Source organism: Phoenix dactylifera, chromosome 14 (genome assembly GCF_051530095.1).
Source record: "Phoenix dactylifera cultivar Ajwa chromosome 14, Ajwa_hap1_PhDact_Kaust_v1.1, whole genome shotgun sequence".
NCBI classification, from domain to species: domain Eukaryota; kingdom Viridiplantae; phylum Streptophyta; class Magnoliopsida; order Arecales; family Arecaceae; genus Phoenix; species Phoenix dactylifera.
Window position 1 is genome coordinate 24,275,958 of NC_143203.1, and position 25,632 is coordinate 24,301,589.

The 25,632-nt window shown below is 36.9% G+C and overlaps 1 protein-coding gene across 8 annotated transcripts; it reads left to right on the forward strand.

Annotated features, from left to right (window-relative positions):
• The first annotated feature begins 1,314 nt into the window (after positions 1–1,314).
• On the forward strand, positions 1,315–24,875 carry LTA3 (Dihydrolipoamide acetyltransferase, long form protein). Of its 8 annotated transcripts, none has more exons than XM_008789782.5 (20): positions 1,315–1,471; positions 1,845–2,005; positions 7,116–7,172; positions 8,588–8,642; positions 8,714–8,747; positions 13,152–13,201; positions 13,294–13,338; positions 13,478–13,551; positions 16,170–16,239; positions 16,454–16,864; positions 18,591–18,651; positions 18,726–18,770; positions 18,938–19,021; positions 21,079–21,155; positions 21,237–21,299; positions 21,801–21,871; positions 21,974–22,034; positions 24,079–24,139; positions 24,215–24,295; positions 24,383–24,875. In XM_008789782.5, exons 2-20 carry the CDS (start codon positions 1,977–1,979, stop codon positions 24,439–24,441), a joined length of 1,488 nt encoding a protein of 495 aa, XP_008788004.1. In that variant the 5' UTR covers positions 1,315–1,471; positions 1,845–1,976; the 3' UTR covers positions 24,442–24,875. The 8 variants fall into 8 exon arrangements, with proteins under 8 accessions (XP_008788004.1, XP_008788001.1, XP_088567161.1 ...); XM_008789779.5 differs by having other exon boundaries at positions 1,327–1,471; positions 24,206–24,295; XM_088711034.1 differs by having other exon boundaries at positions 1,425–1,641.
• Positions 24,876–25,632: the final 757 nt, after the last annotated feature.

Here is a 25,632-nt window from a genome sequence, read left to right on the forward strand (position 1 = left end):
AATTTTTATTTTTTAAAGAATTATTTTAATATTTTAAATACAAACCTAGTTAGATGAATGACTAGGACATTTAGCCAGGTCAATCTTTGTGATGATTTAGTAAACATTTAATTTACCTAGTTATTTTTGTTAGTTTTCATTTTAAAATTTTCCTGAAAAATTAATTTACATCCAAATGACATCCATCTTATATCTGTTCGGATAGAAAAAATATGAATATAACCAATATCTGATTTGTATCCATATTCATTTAAAATAATAATAGATATTAATATGTATATATAAATACTAATTTTAGTATCCGTTTAATATCTACATCCATATTCACATCTTTTGACAAAATAGGAATACCTATATGAATATAGCAACATTCAATTCATATCGGAACAGTATATGGTACCCCTCTAGAAGTGTTTAGAAAAAAAAAAAAAAAAACAAATGCAGCATGTAGTGTCTATGAAAGCAAGATATAATGTCATGTATGTTCAAAGTGTTGTTAGTTTTACTAGCATCCTCACCCCAGATACTAAAATTGGGAAACAAAAAACAACAAATCTTCTTATCTCTAATTGGTCGCTCTGATGCTATCCTATGACCCCTACTTATAGGTTGCAAGATGGTGCAAGCCAAGAAAGGTTATGTTTAAGTATCTCATCAAGCAATCTTTTTAATAAAGAGACGCCCTTACACCAAGAGCTGCCTCAAAAGGAAATTATGTGCCAATTGGTAAAATAACTATCAATAACCAAAAGATTCTTCTCCAATATATTATAATTAAAATTTCAAATCATCGTAAAAATAGAAAAAATCAAAAATAATAAAATTTTCGATAATTTATAAATACATCAAATAGGACAATACAATGACAACTTACAATACTAAATACCACTGTCATTAATTTATATTTAGGTTGCACGCTCTTGGACTTGAAAATGAAAGTAGCCGCCCGCCGCCGCGCCCCGAATCTATTCTCTAATATTAATAAAAGTGGGTGTAGGGCATCATATGACTATACGAACATTTGGGTTGCTTTCTATATGGCTCACCACTCTAAAAATTTTACATGAATGGATCGTGGCCGAGTGCCGGAATTTTTATTTAATATTTTTTTTTTGATTTTGTTAACCGCAGCCACTAGTATAAAAATAAATAAATAAATAAATAAAGAAGCCCGGCGTATTCCGCGCATTCACGGCTTGCAACGTGATCGTGCGTTTCGGCTATGACAGGGTGAGCCGCTGGACATCAAACCTACGAAATCCGGTGCATACAACCGTTAGAACTTAATCATGCGGCTATCTACATCCTCCGCCCGAACTCGAAAACACGTGGACCGGAGGCGGCCCGGACCGGACTCGAGTACTTCTCCGTACATCGCTCATCGCAACTCCCATAACCCTTCTCTCCGCCCCCAACCACGCGGCGGCACGCTGTCTTGATCGGCCATTCAAAGACGTCTCCCGAAGAGCTGGTACACCTTCGCATCGTCTTCTCTCCTCTCTCCTTCTGCCCCTCTCTCTCCCCTCCATTTTTCTTCAAGAATTTGGTTTCTTTTTTCTGCGGAAATTTACTTTTCTTGCGTTTGTTTGGGATCTTCCCGGACTTCTTGAAACCAGAGAGTAAGAAGGAGATCAGATCAACGTATGGTCTCAGATTCATTCAATTCTATATTTTGCTTCAGATCGAATCATTGATGTTTCTTTTATACTTTGTTGTTTTTCTATTGGATTTAGTTTGAAATAATTGAACTCTCAATTGAAGTTTTGAAAAAAATTCGTGGGTGTTTCTTGAGCGATCACGTATTGAGGCTTTATCTCGTTTACCTTTTCTTGGATGTATGGCAGATTAAATCTTTCATACCAGAAAGTTTTTTTTGGTAATTGGAGCACCTCAAAGTTTCCTTCAAGTACCGTCAGAAGTATGGCCCAATAGAGGGAAGAGGTTTGCATCGAGCAATCGGAGCCCCGGGCAAAGTCATGGCGAACGTTCGCTCGCTTCTCTTGGGGTAGATCGCCCAAGCTCTTGCAAATTTTCCATTTGTTGTTCATGTGTTCTAATCTTATAGCATTAGTCTAATTTTTCAACATCCTAACGCAATGTTATGCGTGCACAGTCCGCTGATCGTATGTATGTCTCTGATTCTTTGTTTGTTAGAGTAATATAAAGATTTACTTTATTTCAGTGGAAATTGAATTAAATATAATCTGTAGGTCTATGGTAGAATCAATGTGGTGAAGTGGATGAGGGTGTGTTTCTCAAATATCAGAACTCAGACAAAGAAAAGAATTCAGAAATACATAGACATAGTGAGGAATTTTTAATATATCCAGCAGGGACTTATAAGCATAATGAATCACAAATAGAAATAAATTCTTGATCAAAAAAAAAATTTGGAGGAATTGTTACACATGAGTGGGTCTTGGAAAAGATGTATAAAGATTGACAGAGTTAGAAAAATAGCTAGTAAGGTTAAATATGTTGCTTACTGTAAGTTGCATAATGGGTTGATTTCAGAAGAATGCTAGTAGGGATCCTCTAAATCAGTTAGGAAGGGAGAGAGTGTGTGTGTGAGAGAGAGGAATACTATTGATACAGATCAAGTGAGATGCTTTAGGAGTGAGGATGATAGGTTTTCACTGAAAGATGGAGAGATTAAAGAAAGATATAAAGGTTACTTTAAATCTTAAATTAAGGATCTGTGAGTGGAATTTGTTTTTCAGTTGGTTCAATTGGGGAGTTGTTAGGTATTTCTTTGTTGATCAAGAGACGTAAGGTACCTTTAGAGAGGATACAATGGATGAAATTACATAGAAAATCAACAGAGGAATTGCATTAACTTGGTTAACTAGCTTAAAAGCCAAAAATTGACAAACGAACAAGAAGTACTAGAGTACTCATCTATGACTTTGAAGGTATCATATAATTATATCATTTATTAGGGAAATAAACCTATAAGTAACACCATGATTTTTTGGAAAAAAGCAATGGAGCAAAGACTTGGAAAATGGCAACAATTAGAGAGAACCGCTTTGTTTTTAGTCGGAAGACTAAAAATGGAGGCTACCTTCTTCCTTAGGCAATTGATGGTAAGTTTTTTTTGTTTTCCAAAAAGAAGGGGGGAAAGAAGATGTAATCTAGACTCAATCTTGAAATATGCTAAAAAAGCATATGAAGTGTTCCAGGAGAAGTCATTTAGTGGCTATTAATGGAAAAGATATGCACTAGTTGTATGTTGGAGTGGAGGGGTACATGATGTTGGGGCTATTACAACTGTTGGTAGCAGTTGTATTGAGATATATGAATTGCTAATCAAATTGGCTTACGCAAAGGATCAACACTAATCCCACATTTGACTACACTAGTCATCTAGTTGGACTTTTGCTAATAGTTAGGAAGATGTTATTTTATTTTCCAATTGCACATAATATGGTGTTGATTTAAGAGAACACAATAAGGTTACAAAAATGTTAATTTCAATTTATGGAGGAAATACTTAGAGAATAAGGGCCTAAAAACTAGTAGAGCAACAATTTAGTACACAATTGTAAATCTTAAGTGGGAAACTTAATGGGATTGGGACCCCAATAAGATTTAACTGCCAAGTGATACCACAATGTGCTCTGATTGTTATCTTGGATATATTGTATAATCGAATGAGGAGGTAGATGAAAAGACATCTAAAGAAGAAAAATTAATGTTGGGAGGATAAAATGGAGGGTTGCTTTTAGGTCATATAGACCTATGCTAGATGACTCAAGGAAAACTTTTGTATGCTAATAATATGGCCAGCAACAATTGCTACCCTTATGACGTGATAATGGTTATCGTGACAGTTTAAGGGGCCTCCTACTGCATAGTGTATACATAAAAGGACTTCAGATAACGCCTGATTTTGGTTTTTATCCCATTATAATAGATGTTTTATGAGAATAGCAACCATTATTGAAACTTTTTACTATTCTTCTAATTGTAGTAATATACATGCATATACAAGTACATACCTATGAAATGACTTTGTAAGTTTGTCCTACCAGCAAATGACAACTTTACCTCCCACATATATTGCACTAGATAATTTTACACAAATGAAGGCATTGTCAGTTGACCTTATTGGTGCAATTTTTTCTGCAATAATTGCTCTACTAGTTTGTGCATTGAACATGGTTTGTTGTGCTGGTACCGGACTCCGGACCGGTTGCTTGGCGGCACGAGTCGGTACAGACCTGACATGGTAGAGGAGGCGGAGGAGAGAGCGAACGAGAGAGAGGAAAAGACAGAGAGAAGGGGGGGAGAGGGGGTGGCGGAGGCCGACGGAGGGCCAGCGAAGGCCAGTGGAGGGCGAACAGACGGGCAGAAAACAGACCGGGTCTCCTGTTTCGTTCGAAATAGGGGCTTGGGCCTTTTTAATTTCGCAATTTTTAAGTGAAGTCGGCAAGTCAAGCCCTTTTTTAATTTCGCAATTTTTAATTGAAGTCGGCAGCGATTGCCGACTTTACTTAAAAATCGTGAAATAAAAAAAAGGGGTCGGACCCTTGTTCTGAACGAAACAGGGGATCCAGCTTGTTTTCCGTCTGCAGAGCTCGGAGGAGCGTCCTCTGCATGGCTCGCCAGCCAGCCTCCACCTCCCTCTTTCTTCCTTCCTCTCCCTCTCCCTACCCCTCCTTCCCCACTCACTCTCTCTTTTTCTCTCTTTTCTTCTTCTTCTCCCCCTCTGGCAATAGATTTCGTTTTCGTTGCTAGAACCGTCCCGGTTTGCTGCCGGGACGGCTCGGTACGACCGAAACTGCATGGTTCGGAACAGTTTCGCTGACCTTGGCATTGATGGCATGGGCCAAATGACAAAATGCTCACGTACATGTAAAACTATCTAGTACCTACATGGGAGGCAAACTTGTCATTTGTTGGTAGGACAAATTCAGAAAGTTGATATAATGGGTAGGTCTAAATGAGTCAAGCTTGAAAGAGCTAGGCCTAGCTCAAGCTTTGCCCATTTTTGTAGTCGAGCTGACCTTGAAGCTCATTTAATTTCAAGTGAACTTGAGCTGCTTGCAAAGATCTCATTTAAGAGATCTAGTGAGAAACCAAGGTCCCCGTCAAGGCTGTCACATATATTTATATCATATAATATATATTGAACTAATTTCCACCATTATATCTCAATTTTATTGCTAAAGTGCATTCTTTTTTATGTAAATTATATTATTTTTCAACAATTAATATTAAATCAAATTTTTATCTATAAATAATAACTATATAAATAATAACTAAAAAGTATATGAATTATTTCTTTCTATTTCTAGTTTTGTCGACTGAGTTGAAGCAAGTCAAGCCTAGCTCTACCTCGTCTCATCTACTAAACAAGCAAGCTGAGCTCAAGCCAAAATTTGAGCCGAACATAAAGTGCTCATGAACAAATTGTTCTTTTGACAATCCTAGCGATGGGAGCATGATAACCCTATCCATATACATCAAATCTCTGTTCCACTTTAAAGCCAATGTTTTCATTCTATGAACAATGACATAATCAAATAATGCTATTAGTTCACTGATGTTGTCTGTTATTTCTTGCTATGACAGCTGACAACAATTGTTACAACAACCATAACTATATTGCAAAGTATATAGTCAAAGACCTGTTTTTTTTTAATTTTTTAATGGGTCTTATTTCAATTAGAATGGTAAGTGATGGTTTTGAAAGGGTTTGGTCTGTCATTTAGGGATATTTGGTATATTTCAAGCTGTGCTTCCAATTTTGTATGGTTTAGAATTCACAATGTTGGGTAATAAAGACCAAGAAAAGAAGATTAACAAGGTAGAAATTAGAATTTTATGCTGAGTTCGTGGTAAAAGTGTAAAACTAGCAAGGACATGGAGGGATGCATCATTGAGGATATAGGAAGTGGTTGACCTAGTATGAGCATGTACAATGAGATTTATTTATTTTGGATGAAATCTATGTTGTTCTTACAAGATAATTCGTTTTAGATGGACTCTAAATCCATTTGACCAAAATCTTATGTTTTAGATCAAACTCGGTCTATCCTTCCTGTCTCTAATGGGATGAGGTGGCCATAATTACCTGATCTGTACCTGGTTTTTATTGGATTGTCTACATTAATAATGTTCGGACAAATATCATGTTGAATGAAGCATCAATATATTAGAGTGTATCAGGTGGATTTTTATAGTAAGTTGTATTCTTTCCTCTCTTGGTGTTGTTGCCAATGGTAAAGCATGGATATTTTAGAGTGTATCACGTGGGTGGGGGGGTTATAGTAGTTGTATTCTTTTCATTCTTGGTGTAGTTTCCAACAGCACTAGCAACTTTTTTGAAGTAAGTTGCAAAAAGAGGAAATCTTTCTAAAATAAATTGAACCAAGTTATAAGATGACTCGTGTCAAACTAATCCAATGAATTACACATGCAGAACTGATACAAAAATAACTCTATAAATAAGTATGAAATCTATTATACATAAGTATAAAATATCAATGTGAACAAGCATACCGAAATTCTAAAGCTAGTGTAGCTAATTTGTCAAATCTCCTAGAAGTAGCTGTTTTCTCAGGTTAAGTTGCTCTAAAGTTTTGGATGTTGATTTGTTTAACTGTTTTCTAACTCTGCTAGTGCAGGGCATCAAATTGAACTCTCATGGTTGACTGTGTTGACGGTTTTTAGATTATGCAATATTGCTAAAAGTTATATGAATTTAGGAGTTCTTTAGAAGCTCGTCAAAAGGGGAGAAGAAAATTGTGTTCTGACTTCTTTTCTTTTGTTCAATTAGTTTCAAACCTGTTGAGTATGTCCTTTTGTTCAATTAGTTTTAGTTCATACATCATCATCATCATCATCATTTGTTTTAGTTCGTAAAACACAATAGTTTGTCAAAGTATGTCTAAGTAAATATGATCTTCCTAGATATGCTTGTGGTTGGGGTGATTTTCCTTTGTATATGTTTAGGCAGGGTAAAAGTTATTTTCCTTTTACCAAGCAATAATGAGCGGCAACTATATATTATAATTATTCTTCTATTTTCTTTCTTAAATGAGTCTCCGAGCCTATTACCATTATGTGTCATTTATCTTTCTCTATTGCTTTCTGAATTTTTTGTGTAGTTTGGCCCGTGCACGGGGTCCCTCTCTGTTTGGCATTGGTAATGGTACTCATCTAAGGTATGCAAATTTAAATTTACCTTCTTGGTACGTCACATACTTTATTATCACATTTATTCATTTACTTTGTTGTCTACCAAATGAACCAGTTTATCATCATGGCTTTGAAGTGGATTTTTGCCTAAGATGATTTTTCTTTAGTTGCATGATATCAGATATGTCACGTATTATTATATTTTTATGTTGAAGTATTTTACTTGTTATTAGTTTAGTTCAAAAAAGAGATCAGGTGTTACTTGCTTTTTTTGCTATCACCATGTGGGTAAACGTATATGTGAGACTGTTCTAACATTTTCTGGACTTAAACAGGATATATCATCTACAGAAGTTTAGTTGAAACATGATATTCATGTACTTCAATATGTTTATTATGAACTTGTTTGAAGCACAAAACTACTTTTGCACATTTAAGCAGGAGAGCATATTAGTTATAAGAACATAACAAATGTGACCTTAATTAATATGTAATATGGGAGTGTGGAAAATCCTACGAAACCTTTTAGTCTAAACTTTTCCAATAGATACTTTGGCATTGTAAGGCAGGAATGCATGCTGATATGGACGATAGTGGCTCAATTATCTGTAGATAAATGTGCTAGCCTGCCCCATTCACATCTAAAATTTATGTTATTGGGGATCGCTAAATCAATATGATGCTCATGTATCATTTTTCAATGCAGTGTATGCTGATTTGTGATCTCTCAAATATTTTTCATGCCAATATATCAAAGTGCTGGATTTTTTTTGGAAACACTGAGTATAACATCTTTCAGGATAATTAAGGTGGTGGATGGTGCATATTGGCAAGGACTTTAGTAGCTTGAATTTGCATCCAAGAAAAAGGGTGGGTCAGGCATATTGCCTTGGACTTTAGTAGCTTGAACATGGATCAACCAAGGAAGTGGAGTCACATGCCTATGCTGAATGATGATGGTGCCCACAATAATTTAGGCCATCCTAGTGCAAAAGAAATATATTTTTAATCATGACATTAATATCAAGAGATTCAAGACTTTGTCCAAATATTTAGGGTCGACTTGTTAATCCTTCAGTACCAAGGTCATTCCTACTTAGGGGTATGAGGTGTCTAAAATCACTTCCATCACAAGATTTTTGAGTCTTTTCTCCAACTTCCATCCACAATTTTTTGAATCTTCCCTTTCTCATCAACTCATGTATGATCTTCTCTCCTTTACAGGTTGGACATGCCCACACCATGTATGATTTATTATTGTGAACTTTTCTTTGTAAAATGCATGCTGTTCAACCATTTGATTTTTTTAATACCTTCAAATATTAAAGATTGTAGATGAAAAGTGTTATAAGAATACATGCAAATATGCACTTAAATATTTTTGGTGTCTAAACCAACAAAAATGTGATCCTTTGTACCTTTCCCGATCTTTTTCTCATAGGTCTTCCTCATTAGCATTGACCAGTATCTTGTCAAGAAGCCATTTATGTGATGAGGTTGGTCAGCAAATTGTTTTCATTATCCTTTCATTATGCGGCCATGTACTAATATTTATTATTCAATGCAGTTACTTGTTCGAGTTCGTTGTATCTCATCTACAGGTATCATTTCTTTGCTGATGTCCTCAATTATGATATATATATATATATATGTATGTATGTATGAGATAGTCTTGGCTACACTTGAGTAGATCTCCACTCAAATCCGATCAGATCTAGAGCAGACGATAGATATTCCACATCAATGATCTGAGTTGTTGGATGTGATGTACTACCTTTAAACTGTTTACACACAAAAATTCATGTGATTTAAAGATCCCTAGCCTATGCATCAAATGATCAAAAAATTAGACAGTTTAAATCAAGATACGCCATCTCGGATTAGGCTCCCTATCGATGCCATCTTGTTACTGTGTCAGTACATCTAGTACGGAGACTGGTTTAGTGTATCGAGTGTCATTACTCCCTCGTACTATATACCGATACCGAATTGGTATGGTACGGTACGTTTTATACTATCTGGTTTGGTACGATATAACGTATCTTAGTTTAAATAACACAAAATGATCCTTTTTTTTAACTATTTGATACATAAGCTTGAGATCTTCAAATCACATAATTTTGGATATGTATGCAATTTAGAGGTAGTATATCACATTTAATGGCTAGGATTATCATGTGAGACCCTCATTGTCCGATCTAGACTTGATCGGATCTAAATGGAGATTCACTCGAGTGTAGCTCTACCCACACATGGCACATATATATACACTGTTTTACCATACTATTTTTTTCGTTGGTACCATGCAAGGGTCCGCAATTTTGGTATCAAGTACCAAATCAGTACCTTATCGGTACGGTACGGTACATCCCTGTACCGAAATAGAACTCTAACTATTTTTCTCAATTTTTATCTCAATACGTCTCGAGATAGGTCGGTGCACCTCGGTACACGCCGGTATGCGCCTCGACACGAGGCGGTACACCTCAGTACGGGCGATATGGGGTTTGTACTGACTTGAAGTTAAGTTTGTACCGGTTTTCTTCCGATACGGTACAATATGCCCCATACTGAATAGTACGGGGCGGTACGGCAGACCATGGTACCATGTTTAATGTTTGTGCTCATGGAGTTCTCTAAGTAATTGGTAAGATATTACCATTTTTTCTTAGGGGTGTTGGGGAGGGAGGGAGGCAACATTTACATGTTTAGGAAAAGTTAAAAGGATGCTTATCTAACTGTCCTTTATGTGAAAAGTTCATGGAAAAATTTACATAAGGTATTATCTCTACTTACCTTTTGCAGATATTTATGACTATATTGGTTTAGTCAAGCTGTAGGGTACATTATGTTTATGCTTGTGGCATTTGTGGATAATGTAAATTGGTTATCATGTCACATATGTCACATGGCAAACTAATAGCGAACAACTATGTTTAATGCTGTATTATACTTCTAAGCAAAATTTGAGTTCACCTTTACACACTTTGAATGGATTAACCAACTAGATATATGAGAAGTTAGAAATCTGCTCTTATCTCTTGATTGGGAGGATTCTTTATTTGAAAAAGGAAAGAAACATATGATTAAATTGTTGTCCAATTGGTTAAACGTGTTTGAAACTCATATTTATTGTCAGCCTTTCAAAGTATGAAGTAGAAGTAACTTAATGGCCATTTTAAACATTTTTTTTTTTATAAAAATAGTCTCCTAGACTTAGGGGCTGTACGGTCACTGGGTTGCAGGAAAACATGATTTGTATAATTGTTAGATTTTGTTAATTCATATGTTTTGGCAACTTATTAATTATTAATCAGGTTTTAGGTAATCTAAGTATCTCATATAACCCAAAGGATGAATTTATGAGATACCAAGGGACCCATTTTTTGTTCTTGTCAGTACTTTTCTGAAACCTCTTAGAAACCCTATCTCCCTCATCACATCCTTAGTAACCACCCTCTTAGTAACCAAATCTCCTTCCTCTTCCTCTCTCTCTTTTCACCTTCCTCTCCTACCTTCGGTCTCATCTTCTTCGCCATCTTCCTCTTCCTCCATGTCCTCCACCTCATCCTCATCAGCCCCATCCCTGCCCTGCTGCTCATGTTCCTCTCTCCCAACCACTTTCCCCACCACCATTCCTCATTCTCTCTTCAAACCTTCCTTTCCCACCTGCCCTTTCTTCTTTCCTTCCACTCTCCCCTTCTTCCATTATCCTCCCTTCACCCTTCATCCCCCTCCCCCGTGACTGCTTGTATTTCTCTCCACCACTCCACACACGTCCACCATATAGTCATTCTTATTCTTCCTCTACCACCTGTTTGATTGTTAATTCATTTTTCAACCCTCCTAAATCCTTTTCTTACCAAAGTAACCGAACACCACCAACAACAAAAAAGGATGTTTTCTCTACGCCATTCTTAAAACTTGTTTTTATCCAATTGAAAATTGTTCTCATGAAACCAAGAACTAAACAGTTGCTTAAAGACTGTTCTTAGACAAAGCCCCAGTTTATAACATTCTTGAATCTGTTCTGGGATCCTGTAACTATGCATAAAGTCTACTATGCTATCAGCATTTTCTCATCAAGCAATTCTGGATTTTTCAAGCTTAGTCCTTTGTTAACGGGATACCTTTTAGCTTTAGCTGATTATTGCCTTCTCATTGGGTCTCCCACATTCAAATATCTCCTCAATCACATGTAAGAGGAATCATTTTATTATATTATCACCAACTATATATAGATGATGAGAAATAAAATAATTTAAATCAGTGGGGTTTGGGGGGGTTAGCGGAGAAGAGGTCGGGATTGGGATTGAAGTTATTCCTCAAAGGTTCTAGCATGCCAATAGCTTGAAGAGCCCTTATCAGAATAGTAAGTTTTAACAGAGAAGCAAATAATGCCCTCTTGGAAATTATGCTATCCCTGTAACCTCATAACAGTGGAATGAATCTTATTCTGAAAAGCATAATTATATCTTTTAATCTATATAAGCACCGTTATTAGATCACTCTACAGTTCGAAGAACACAGAATTATCTCTTCAAGGGTATAAGTCCATTCTTATTTCTTAGATGTCTTGGAGAAGGATACAATTGGACCACTAAAAGTCTTTCCATGCACATTGCAACCCTAATCTACCTCATTGCATCCATGCCCTTCCTAAGACTGACACATAAAGGAAAGGAAGCCCATTTTTTATACTATCCTTCCATTGATAACTTAAGGCAGGTAATGCCAATTAGTTCTGCACAGTGAGCATATTGAGGCTAATCGCATCTGAACCCTTGAAAGCTCATTAGGACAGATAGTATCCTCACCTTCATCATTTGTTTTTTAACTAGTACTCTGTTAGTTAACCTGTCATTTACTCACATTGTCCTCATCAACTTAACACTGAGCATTGATATTGTGGACATCTTGGAACAATGGTATGCCATACCGGCCTGAACCGGATGGTACAGAATGTACCATACTGTATCGGTTCGGTACCAGACGTACCATACCGTACCGGTATCCGGTATAGGTGATATACCGATACTCGGTACGCCAAAAAAAATCATAGTGTACCGTACCAACACCGTGCTAGTGTGGCAACGGTAGGGAGTCCGGTACCGAGACGGCGAATCTTGCTTGGGACGATTGCGAGATTGACCTTTTGAGTTAAAGAAAAAGCTACTAGAATACTTTGTTGAAAGTTTATCCAACTTATCAAAATTCATGAACCAAATAGACTAAACTTTTGTTTTTTTAATATCAATTAACACCTTGGCATTCGCTAAATCAGTATTGGTTCTACTTTCCCTTTTTACATCCAATTTTCTTCATGAGCTTTGTAAATGACCTATCAAGAGAACAAGTTATCTTAACAATCATCCTCGATTCCCATGAGGACCACCATGCCAGTGCCTAAGGCACCACATAGCCACTAGATCTCGACATTACATGCAAGACCCAATATTTTTACAGCATATATGGTCTTCCTTGTTATCCATGACCTATATAGCGAAATGAAACTCTACTGAAACCTTTGGGTGCTAATATTGCAAATTTCCATCATCTATTATTAAGCTTGTATGGTCCATATGCAGAGAAACTCCATCTCTGATTTCCTGTTTGAGAGAAGTCGTTGCTATTTTTTCAGTTTGTATCTATAACCACCTGTTCTACCTTCATGCATAGCCTCCACTGCAACATATATCTAATCCTACTTGTTTGTGCCCTCTGCCTAATCTTCACAAGCATCACTCTGTCTTCAACTCTAATCTTGTGGAAGTGCTTTCGCCTTTGATTTTGATTTGAGCTCCTACCCATTATTTTATTGGGTGATATAACGGATAGGCGATATTGTATATTGTATTAAGTTTCACTTGACAACAAGGGACTCGGCAAGGATGTACAATTGACATTACTGCCTTGAGAAGGCTATCTTGACACAAAACTATCACTTAATTTGACATCATGGGACTTATCTCAAATTTTTGTTACTTTTCAATTTGTCAATGCAGGAGTTGCTTCCCATATGGTTCTTGAAATGCCCGCATTATCCCCAACAATGGTGAGTAAAACAGGAAAAGTGAATCACCATCAGCTGTTTCAGTTTCTCAAAAGCCTAAAACTAAAAGCTGACCTTTGATGTGATGCTCTCAGAATCAAGGCAACATTGCAAAGTGGAGGAAGAAAGAAGGAGATAAGGTCAGTTGTTTTAGTTCAATATCTTATAATTCGAAACATTCATATTATGACCCTTTTGGTAGGGAACTTGGAAACCTATCCTCTCCTCTTATTGCAACTCTAAAGCCATTTCTTGCTGTCTGTTTATTTATATTGGCAGATTGATGTGGGTGATGTGTTATGCGAGATAGAGACAGATAAAGCAACTCTTGAATTTGAAACTCTTGAAGAGGGGTAATAATACTTAGCTTGATCTTTGATCAAATTATATTGCCATTTGAGAAATTTCTATAAATATAAAATTATATTTTATCACAATGTATGTGGTGCAAGTAACATTTAAGCTATACATATTTTAGACCTCTCATTTTGAGAGCTTGCATTAATTTGAAATTTCTTTTATTGCTAGAAGGTTCTTTGAAAGAGAATAGAAGACCTTATTTGAGGTTAGAAAGTGACATGACAATTTCACTAAAAGATTTATGTCATATGTAGGTGGTACCAATATATATGCTCATGAACTTGATGATGCTGCTCTTTCCAAATAACCCAACTTCTAAAAGTTATTAACTTTCCCTTTACCCTTTAATATCCTTTAAGGCCCATTAATTTCACATACGTTCTCAAAGGTGGCATTTTTATATAAATGTTTCCTCTGAGTTGAAATCAAAAGGAATCATCTATCAAATCTAACTTTTATTCCGTTATATTTTTCAATATCAATCAAGGTTTCCTGAGAGGTGATAATTTTAAGAGAATTGACATGGTTTAAGTTCCAGCCTATTATTTCTGCTAAGACCTTGTCTATTTTTGTGGCGAGCCTTGGCCCTCGCCATTTGATGTTGAGAATACTCGAAGGCTTTGAGATCTCCTTCTTCCAGATCTTTAGGGACCTTAATGTTTTGATTTAACTACCTTTTTTTCCTTTCGAACATTTTATAGCCATTAGTAAATTTTATGTTTTCTTCAGTCTTTGCACTTGCTGGAAAATGACTAATTTAGTTGCTTTTGATCAATTCTATGATGCTGTATAACCTCAGTTTTTACTTTATTCTCCCACTTCTGATGATTGGCATGAGCAAGGGGAATTTGTGGAGTATGTCTGCAAATTGATAGAGGTTCAGTGTGCAGTGACTGCTTGGATAGTGATTCTTTAACTTAGCTGGCTGGTTTAGTGGTTCTTCCTGCTGTAAAATAACCTGTAGTGACAGCAGTGAGTTTCTCAAAGACGCAAATATCCTGCCATCAGCTACTCTTGAGAGGGGTGCATTATAAGTTGGTTGCACAATATACTGTATACATCTGCATGGTGACTGGGGAATCATTTGAACCCTAGGCAATTGAAGTTTGATCTTTGCTTAGATATCCTAGACAAAGGGAAAGAAAGGGTGCTAAAAATAAGATAGTTGGGGTTAGCGAACCAATGAAACTCAAAAGGAATAAGATTATGAGTTATTGGCTGCTTTTACCAAATTCTAGAACAATTTCCTAGAATTCTTTGAATTTGTATAAGCAACATGATTTCCACACTTTAATTCTTGAAGTAGTCATGCACCTTCAGTTCCATTTGCATAGAATAAACACTAACTCTTAGACTTGGGTAAGGATCCTCTGACTTGGCTCATGACCCATTTTATGTTAGGAGTATTGTGGAGCAAATTCGGATCTTGCTCTCATGCATCCATTAGATACTATTAAGAAGTGACTAGGTCAATTGCATGGCTTGCTAATCAGGAAGTGGAAATACATATTTTTTCAGCTAGCCCTGTTTACAGCATTGATTGTACTATGGAGTACTCCAATACTGGTCCTATACTGTCCTGTTTGTACAGTACCATCTAGGGACTCGTATAGGGTAACCTGGATAATATCCCCAAACAATCTCCCATCCTCACACTGAATTTCTATCAACCCATATTGCCCCGAGTCACCCTAACCTGCACTGACCCTACTGTTGGATACGCTCTCTTTTTATTTTTTAAGCTCATTTTAGCTGGCCCAACAATGGCTGGTATATTGTTCCAGTATGATTTGCAGTATGGCACATACCTTACTGGCTAGGGATCATTATGGTCCTGATCCTCAATATTTAAAACCTTGGTATGATATCCTTCTTCTACCTCTCTATGGTTTCTTAAGGTATAATCCATCTGCTTTATAGTAATTATTGTCCGGAGATGCATGTAGATCTTGTAATCTCAGTGATAGAACATGAACCATTAGGTAGCAATAAGGTATATTGGGGAGCTTTCTTGCTCAACTAAGTTTGAACATGGGCACTTGTAACTATTTAAATTTCTTCGTAATAGTGGACTAAAGTTATGAGAGTTTTTTTTTTTAAAAAAAAATGAATTGTGATGGTAAAGGATTTAGATATTAGGAATTGAACAGATCCTTTTAGATGAAAGTTATGATGGCAACCTTCGCTAAATATTGTAGTCTGCAAGCCTGCAACCATGGTTGTAACTGAGAGTTTATTGTACTTGCCCGAGGAAAAAATGATGCTTTGCCTCCCATATATGTATGTATTTTCCATTAAATGTTATCATGTTTGTATCTCTTCTTCCTTGGTGACTTTTTTGGTTAAATGCCTTTTCATGTTTTGACCATGTTGATACACTTGTTTAAATAGCTTTCTTAGTCTCTGTCATTGCAGATAATGTAGTCATGAAATGATGAAATAATGGAGATCGTGTATAGCATTAAATTTAGTTTTATTGTAATCCGCTTCTAATTTAGTGTCCACCTTTTTTCTTTTGAAAATAGTAATGGCAGTGGCATTCATAACAGTTGATCCATTTCCTTGCCCAACTTTTAACTCTATCCAATTTGTCTGATAAAAATCTCAACAGGTTTTTGGCTAAGATATTAGCACCTGAAGGTTCAAAGGATGTGCTTGTAGGACAACCTATTGCAATTACGGTATATGCTTCATGAAATTCTAGTTATCTACTCAAGTAAAATTTTCCATATTTGGTCTTATTGATCCAGGAAGATTAGAATCTAAACTATAGATAATTAGATATATCACAGTGTTATTGTTTTACATAAATGGTGCCATTTCTATGCTATCTACATCTGTTACTTTAATAGAAATATTTATTTTATTGATATTGGTTTTCTGCTGATTTGCAAGGTTGAAGATCTAGATGAAATTAAAAATTTACCAGCTGATATACCCAAAGGAGTCGAGGCCAAACAGGACAAATCAATTCAGGATTTAACTCATGATGTGAAACATGAAGGGAGATCTGAAAAACCAAATTTCAGCAGAATCAGCCCATCAGCAAGGTTGCTTATTTCAGAATATGGACTAGAACCGTCTTCATTGAAGGCATCAGGCCCCCGTGGTACTCTTTTGAAAGGGGATGTGTTAGCAGCAATTATGTCTGGAGGAGGACCTCCAGGAATTTCGGAGTCTTCTCAAGAAAAGATATCTGGGTCGACACATACCTCTCAGCCAACTTCTCATACACCACCCCAGTCTGCCACCCCTTTACTTGACAAGGATACTCATGAAGATTTACCAAATACTCAGATACGCAAGGTAGATTTTATTAATTTACAAAATATGCTTTTGAGCATGACAGCTTTTTTAAGTAGAATAAGAAAATTCATGATTCTTCAAAATTTTGGTCTCCAGAATTAGTAATCTTTTTAACGTGGTAATAATAACCGTGACTTCTAGCTGTCTCTTTCTTAAGGTAGATTTTTTGTTTTTTTGTTAAAGGTCTATTAGATGTGCATTCCCATTCATTGGAAGGGAATATGTACATCTAAGTGGGAATTACAAAGAAATCTATGTACATTTATCTTGAAGATGAGCCATCCTACCTGCTACTAATTGGTTGGTCAATGAAGACATTAGTTGATTTGTGCAAAATTAACATTTCCTCTTCTTTCTAACAAGGTTCCCCTTGCCAATCAGATAAGCATCAACTTTGAAATAGTAGCATTAGTTGAGCCATCATCTAACCTCTGAAGTAATATCGGGAACCTGTGGAAAAAAAAATAAAGAAAATGTAATGATATTGTTCATGCTTTCATTATGCTTTTAATTCTTATAGGCTCAGATATTGGCTTGTTTATTCAACCCCTAAGTATTTCTTAGAATCCCACTACTAGAGCTTGGGTAGCAGAATGATTGACCACATTAGTTGAACACTGTGGCCTTTTTCCATGGTGGATCCACTTGGATTGACTTGTTCAAACTTCAAATGGTATTTGCAGATTTAGTTTTTAATCATTGAAGAAAGCAGTTTTTCTCTTTAGTAAATTAGATATCACCACCTGCCGCAGAGCTTTTACAACTTTCTAATTCCCTATTTTGCACTTCTCTTACTTGATAAGGGCACAAGACATATGAAATGATGTCACAAACATTTTCATCTCTACGATAAACTATTATTCATGTGCACTTATATAGCTGAGTTGTGGATTGCCCTGCAAACCCTACTTGCTCATCTCTGAAACTTCTGCTAAAAATCTTTGGCGGCTTGTATTTCGTTGTCACCTGAATCCTCTTGTGATGCTACTGTCTCACGTATCTCTCTTGGAGACAGGCTAGCATTGGAGAAGAGAAACACCAACCAATATTTTACTAATTTCATAAATCATGATTTGAATGTGAAATCTCATTAAAAACTAATGTTCTGTGACAAAGCTTTTAGATTTGAGGAACATGTTTTGGGGAACCAACTGTACCAGCTACTTATACTACAAAAATTGGAAAATTCTGTGAGTTTCATGATATGAAAATGCACCCTCTTGTAATTTCTGGAAACAACTAAATCTTTTTAGCATTTCTAGAGCCAGCTACCATGATAACACAGAGGAGTGCTTCCATACACTATCCTGCTTGTAGGGTCCAGAGTCATACTCCATGTGTATAAACTTCCAGTTTGTGAGTGTGATAGTTGGTGTCTTTGTCTTGTTATAGAAATAGGTGAAGTTCAATCAGAAAGCAGGCCTACAGTAAAGTCATATTAAACAAGGTTTCTGTGCACATCCAGTTCATTTTACAGATTCAAGATGTTATATACCTTCTTGTATGTTTATGTTTGCATATTCCTGAGCAAGTGTTGTTTTATTTTTCCACCAATTGCAACTCATGATGGAAAACTGTAACTTTGACATAATAAAATTAAAATGACTGTGATTCACAGGAGACCATAATACGGTTTTACTAAAATTCGAAGATTGATTGTATTTCTTTTCTTTCTTTTCGCCAAAATCTATGTTTGATGATGTTGCTGAGTGTGTTTTTTTGTTAGGTGATTGCAAAGCGGTTGCTGGAATCAAAACAAAGCACTCCACATCTATATTTGTCTACAGGTTCGTCCTCATTGCTTGACCATTTTGTTCTATCAACTTTTCAGCTTGTTGAATTATTTTCGATTTGTTACCAGATGTCATTCTGGATCCTCTACTTGCTTTCAGAAATGAACTTAAAGGTAAGCAGTGTGCAGTTCTATCTTTCACCAATTTAGTTCTCTATGTTCTTTTTTTTTTTGAGAGAGAGAACTCTATATTCAATTTACAGTTCTACTTTTTTTGTATTTCGGGCATCTACTGACTTTGGATGATGTTATTGCTCCCTTTTTGTGATCTGAACCTGCAGAGCAGCACAATCTGAAAGTTTCAGTTAATGATATTGTCATAAAAGCCGTTGCACTTGCATTGAGAAATGTACCTGAGGCAAATGGTAAGGCTTCAAATACAGTGTAGGACACTCTATGCTGAAATGAGTCATTTCATATCAGGACAAAAATCAATCCATTGAGAAATACATGTTATTTTTTTTTAAACTTCTGAGTTACAACGGGAAACTGCAGATTTCATTATCTGATCATGACCAAAACCAATTGAGGCAGGCTTAGTCAACCTACCTCAACACATCAACTAGTAATTTCCTGTGTTGCCTAATTTTTGATATGATAGGGTAAAAGTCTCTGTTTGTTCACCAATGGTCAGAGATGTGGAGCTTCTAGCTGCTGTCATATATCAGTAATTGATGAACAATTAAACCTTGTCCAATTTTGTTAGAATTTAAGTTATATAACTTACTGGTGAGAAGCTGCAATATCGAGCTAGACCAAATAGACCTAGAATGGCAGATGATTTTAATTGACTCATTGTATTTTTCTTTCTCAGAAATATGTATAGTAATATATAAATAATGGATACAACTTACTTTTACCTTTTATGCAAGGATTATTCAGTATACATATTTAAAATTTAAAAAACAAGATCTGCATGTTTTAATGCACTTCATTCTGTGATAATAATAATGTTGGACGATTAGAGAGAAGGGAAAAGAGAGGCATCACGTCAAAGATATATGATTAATGATTTGGAGTACCATTATAAGACCACTGCAAACTACAAAAAAAAACACTGGAAAATTAAAATCCTTATGACTCTCTGCACTTCAGATCGACCTTATATCAGTTGAGTCTAAATACCTAGTCAACCGAACTTGGGGCTAGAGAGTGTATCTTTCATAATACCTAGACAGGTGGTGGGTTGGGACTTAGGATTGCCGAACCAGTACTAGGGGCCGAACCGGTCGGCTCCCATTCGGCAATCTTTGGCTTGGTTCATGCATCCACACACCGTATTTTTAATTTTTTTAGAGTTTTTTTCTTTTCAAACTTTTTCTATGAATTTAAGTCTAATTTGATTTTTTATTGTTTTCTTGATTTTTTTTGATATTTTCTGATGCTTCAGTGGCAAAATTAATCAGACTCAGTGCGAACTGACCGGTTCGCACCGAGTTCTGACCGAACCGGATGGACGGAACCGGCCGGTTCCAGCCGGAATTACTGTGATTTTGGCCTCTATAGAGCCGGAACCGTTTTCCATGCACGAACTAACTCGGTCAGAGACGGGGTCGGCTCGATTTGGCCCGAACCGGGCGGTACAGCCCGGTTCGGCAATCCTTGATTGGGACACTTGCCTTACTATGTGGTTTGAGTTTAGGAAACTGGAAGATACCCCCCTTGGTTTCCTAGAATGGAATGTTTCTGAATGATCAGAAAATTAGGTTGGGTTCAATATGGAGATGCATCTTTGAGGCATGGGCTATTAACTGAAAAGCCATTTTATACCGAATTCTTGCTGAAAATGTAAACCCAATCATTAGGTACCAATTTGAGCTTCTATGGTGCTCAGTCATGCCTATCTTAGTATGCACTTTGATGCTGCAACCCTTGAGGATCCTCTATGTTTATATTGCTGCTCAGTAACCATGAGAAAAATAAATTGTTAAAACCAGCCCATAATTCTTCTTAATTATATAGGTTCAGATTTGTAGAAGGCATTTAGAATGTCTTTACCTTTTTAATCTTATCCTGTCAGTGTCTAACATTGTAAAAAATATCTTTTCACACATAATGGTGCTCAAGTTTCATCAGATTCTGTGTGCCTCGCTCCCTTTTCACTTTTTGATATCTATTCTTGATTGTCCTGCATTCAACATTTCGGCTTGACAGAATTTTTTGACTAAGTAAATGCTCACTACTTTTTGTTGCATGTGGATATTTTGCAAACATAACCGGCAAATATTTTTAGTATTTGTAACTCTATTCTTTGCCAAGCCAATTCAGTGTCATAATTAGGTTTAAGACTATCTTATAGAATAACCAAATGCTGACTCAGAGGATAACAATAGAATCCAGCCCATGTATAGAATGCATGTTCCACATCTGTTATTGCTTCATTCTAATGGTATAGACTACTAATCCATGCATGCTCAAGCAGCTTACTGGAACAATGAGAAAGGGGAACCCTCTTTGTGTGATTCGGTTGACATATCGATAGCAGTTGCTACTGATAAGGTAATTCCCCCAGATTGCCCCTAAAAATGATATTAGTTTATACTAGTATAGCTAATTTGACTGGTAATATATGTTGTACAGGGCTTAATGACTCCAATCATAAGGAATGCAGATCAGAAAACATTATCAGCAATATCTTTGGAAGTAAGCAAAGTTCTTTTGATCTAGATTACAGCATTTTAATCTTTAAATGTGCAAGCAAAATCTAATAGTTATAAATTTTGCTGAACTTACTGTTGAAATTCTGTGTCTTAAATTTCATTGTTCTTGAATTAGGTGGCGGCTTCAATATGTGCAAGCAAAATCTGTTAGTTATGTAAATTTCTGTATGAACTGGCGAAGATGCTATGTTCGCTGTGCAGTTGTTTAGATACTGCTGGATATTTACTCGATTTGATTACTCTTTAATTATTATTATGCATTTGCAAATCATCAAGAGTTGTGCAACATTAATTGAAATGCATTAAATGCTCTTTTAAACCACTCTAGAGTTGTTAGAGTCTAGATTTGAAATATCCTTTTCTATTATAGATATCTAAATGCATTCTTGTTGTAGAAGCTGATTTGTTTTCTGATTTCTATATGAGCAAAGAAACATGAACTGTTATAATTGGCTCCATCTTCTTCTTCTTGAGCAATCTCCAGGTCAAAGAATTGGCTGAGAATGCACGAGCTGGGAAGCTTAAACCTAATGAGTTTCAAGGTGGGACTTTCAGGTGAGTTTTTAACAGTTCAAGGTTACCATGGGAAGTATCTTATGCTTTGATCATCTTTTGCAATAGACACTATATATACTCATATTTTTATATCTTATGCAGCATCTCAAATCTTGGAATGTTTCCTGTGGACCATTTCTGTGCAATTATTAACCCTCCACAGGTCCTCTCCTCTCTCTCTCTCTCTCTGTGCGTGTGCATGTGCATGTCCATGTGTGTACGTGTCAATGCAAACGTGTGTGTTGTTTTCTCAAAGAATCTGCCATTCCTGCCTGAACATGTGTGTTCATGTCATCATCATAGGCTCCTTTGCCATGGTACCTGTCAAATTACATCCTATTGATTGAAAATATGTTCAAGAGTGTTGCTTTACATGCTTTTCTTCTAGATAATGAAGTTGATATTTAAATGATTTCTCATAATGCGCACACATTGTAACAACCCAGGACCTCACCCAAAAAAGCTAGCCAGAAGGTATTTTTTTGGCTCCTTAGTCCTGTATAAGTATCCAAAATCTTCTTGGCGAATAACTGATGTAGGACTAAATACACGCCCGCACGGGTCCTCACATATTTTTTCTGTTCAAGCCCTGACATGCTCGTCAAGCTAAGGGTTCAAATCCATTTAAATCTAATCACAAGCACCACAATCGGCCTATGGTCGGCCTCCATGAACCCATGTTGCAGTGTCTCCTAGTCTACATAGGCTATGGGCCGAGTTCGCTCTGATATCATTTATCACAATCCAGGATCTCACCCAAAAAAGCTATCCGGAAGATATTTTTTTTGGCTCCTTAGTCCTGTATAAGTACCCAAGATCTTCTCGGCGAATAACCGATGTGGGACTAAACATACACACGCACAGGTCCTCACATACTCCATTAATTCCTGATGTCCTCATCAGGCTAGGAGCTCAAATCCATTCAAATCTAATCACAAGCACTATGATCGGCCCATGGTCAGCCTCCATGAACCCGTCCTGCAGTGCTCCCTAGTCCATATAGGCTATGGACCGAGTTCGCTCTGATACCATTTGTCACAATCCAGGACTTTGCCCAAGAAGGCTAGTCGGAAGGTATTTTTTTGGGCTCCTTAGTCCTGTATAAGTACCCAAGATCTTCTCGGCAAATAACCGACATGGGACTAAACACACACCCGCACGAGTCCTCACACATAATGCAGAAATAAAGGCTAACAAATTTGAGCAGGTCTTGTTTTAAATATCGATCCAATCCGTCATCTCATTTTAGGGTCACCAGGGTCGGAGGAACCGGTACCGGGCACCGTACTGATTTTCCGGCGGAACGAGTCGGTAGAGGTCGTGCCAAGCTCGTACCGAGAGAGAAACCGCCGGAGCCGGAGAAGGAGAAGAGAAAGCGAGCGGGGGAGGGAAAGAGAAGAAGCGGCGGCAGACGCCAACAGAGGACAGTGGGGGAGCGGCAGAGGCCAAGGTTGCGGCCGTGGCTAAAAAAATTGAAATTTTTTATGTGAATTTGGCAAACCTCTTCCCAACTTTACTTAAAAATTCGAAATTTTTTTAATTTGAAAATTTTTAAGTGAAGTTGGCAAGCGATTTGCCGACTTCACTTAAAAAATTCCAAATTTTTTTAGGGCTTTGGAGTTGGCATTTATTGAGCCTACCCCTCATTATGAGCGTAAACATCTATGAATATATTAATATGAGAACATTATGCTCTGGGTAGATTTGCTGTCAGCTTTTGCACATATCAGCATAAACATATACAATGATATATTGATTCAGCTAACCGCTATGCCAGACTCTTAATTTCTTCATTCGGATTTTCTTAATCATTCTAGTACTTTTGATATCGACAGCTATCTTATTAAACATTATTAAGTACTGGCTCTTGCTCTTCACTTCATTAAACCTTCCAAGACTCTTCTGTTGGTTCCAGCTGGAGCTCGTCTTAAATCTCAATGGTCCATGGGTTGTACATCTGATACAATGCTGTATAGGCCCATTTTGTGTTGTTTGTGCCTAAATACTAGCTATTGCATTGTTTTTTCTTTGGGTCCAGATTTGTAAATATTCCTATTGAGCTAGTGCTTGCCTTGATGGAACATATTTGCACAATTTCATTTTTAAATAGTTACCAAGCAAGGATTGGACACGAGACCAATATTTCTTAGAACTGCTACAAATGTCTAGACCTCTTGAGTTTAATTGTCTGCTTGAATTTTCTGCAGGCTTGTATTCTTGCTGTTGGCCGAGGTAACAAGGTTGTTGAACCTGTGGTCGGCAGCGATGGTATGTTTCTGCACTCTCAAATACATCACCCATGTTTATAAATCTGCAAGTAATTATATCTATTAGAATCTTCAGGAATTGAGAAGCCTGGAGTTGTTACAAGGATGAGCTTAAAATTGTCTGCTGATCATCGTGTTTTTGATGGCCAACTGGGAGGTAATTGCTTAACTGCTCTTCGTCTATAACCTGTAACTGGGAACCCTTCACTAAGGACGGTTTTTTCTCGTTGAATTCTCTTTGCAGGTAAGTTCCTTTCCTCTTTGGCGTCAAACTTCAGTGACATTAGAAGACTACTCTTGTGAGGCTTAGGAAAAGAACTCTACAAAGCCAGTGAGAACATTCTCTAAGAGACTAGCAGATACCAAGGTTTTAAATATGTGATTTAAAGCTCACCTAGTGTTTATCAGTACAAATCCAAAAATAATCAAGTACAGAAATGAAAACATCAAATCACTACCTGGCATTCCTGGAGAGGGACACTGAATTGCTTGGTCTTCATTTATACTATTTCAGGCTCTCATTTTTGTATACATTTTACAAAGCTCAGTTACTCGAGACCCACGTTTCTCCTGATCTGGCAAATTTTATTTATTCATTTTGGGGCTTGCTGGTGATAAACTGAAACGTCAATTAGCCCAATTGAGCTGGGCATTTTCTTGTACCTGATAATAAATACTCTGTCTGAGTTGTATGCATTTTGCAGTGATAACAATAAAAACTGTCTGAGTTGCATCAATTGATTTGTTAAGCTTCCGAGTGGACAACATGCATCAAAAAGCCTGGTAAGCCATGAGCCCATGAGGGATGTTGTGCTTGATCAGCCATGGGTCTACAACTAGCCTAAATTCAGAAAAGGTGGTGGGTTGACAGAATAGAAGATGCATATGAGAGAGAGAAACTATTGCCAATACTGCATGCACTACGTGGCCGTGCATACAACCAATCATGGCTGCAGGTTTTTGTAGGTTCTATTCATCGAGCATACATCTTAGTGCACCACCATAGAAATCAGCAGTTTTGATTGGTTGCTTGCATGGCCATATGGGTGCATGCAGTGTAGGTAATATTTTTTCCTTCAAGATCGCTGCAATCACATGATGAATGGAGCCCACAAAAATAAGCACCTATGATTGGAGTGGTGCACCATCACATGGTGCCCATGGTGTAGGATAGAATTTCTCTCCTCTCTTGTGGATCAAAGCAAGATGGTGGGGCAAAGCTATCCTACATAAGGTTCTTCAGTAGATCACAAAGGGGGATGACATGTGGCAATGAGTACAATTTGAAAGCACCAAATGGTTTTTCTGGCAAATCGAAAGCACAAAAAATATTAGTAAATAAGGAAAGAATAAAAAGAAGGCAAAGAACCTGATGTCTTTCCTTTTTGTCTGTCCTCAACTTTCAATCTCCATCTCTTACCTCATCCCACCTCTCCAAGAGGTTTTGGTTGCATCTTTCATGTGAAAGAACGATAGATCTTCTTTCACAACATC

What these genes read in the sequence shown, in the direction of transcription:
- LTA3 (XM_008789779.5), top strand. Translation starts at nt 1,977, where the DNA reads ATGGCGAACGTTCGCTCGCTTCTCTTGGG. An exon ending in GTTCGCTCGCTTCTCTTGGG is followed by an intron (nt 2,006 to 7,115) that starts GTAGATCGCCCA and finishes TTTTTTGTGTAG; the next exon opens with TTTGGCCCGTGCACGGGGTC. An exon ending in GAAGCCATTTATGTGATGAG is followed by an intron (nt 8,643 to 8,713) that starts GTTGGTCAGCAA and finishes TATTCAATGCAG; the next exon opens with TTACTTGTTCGAGTTCGTTG.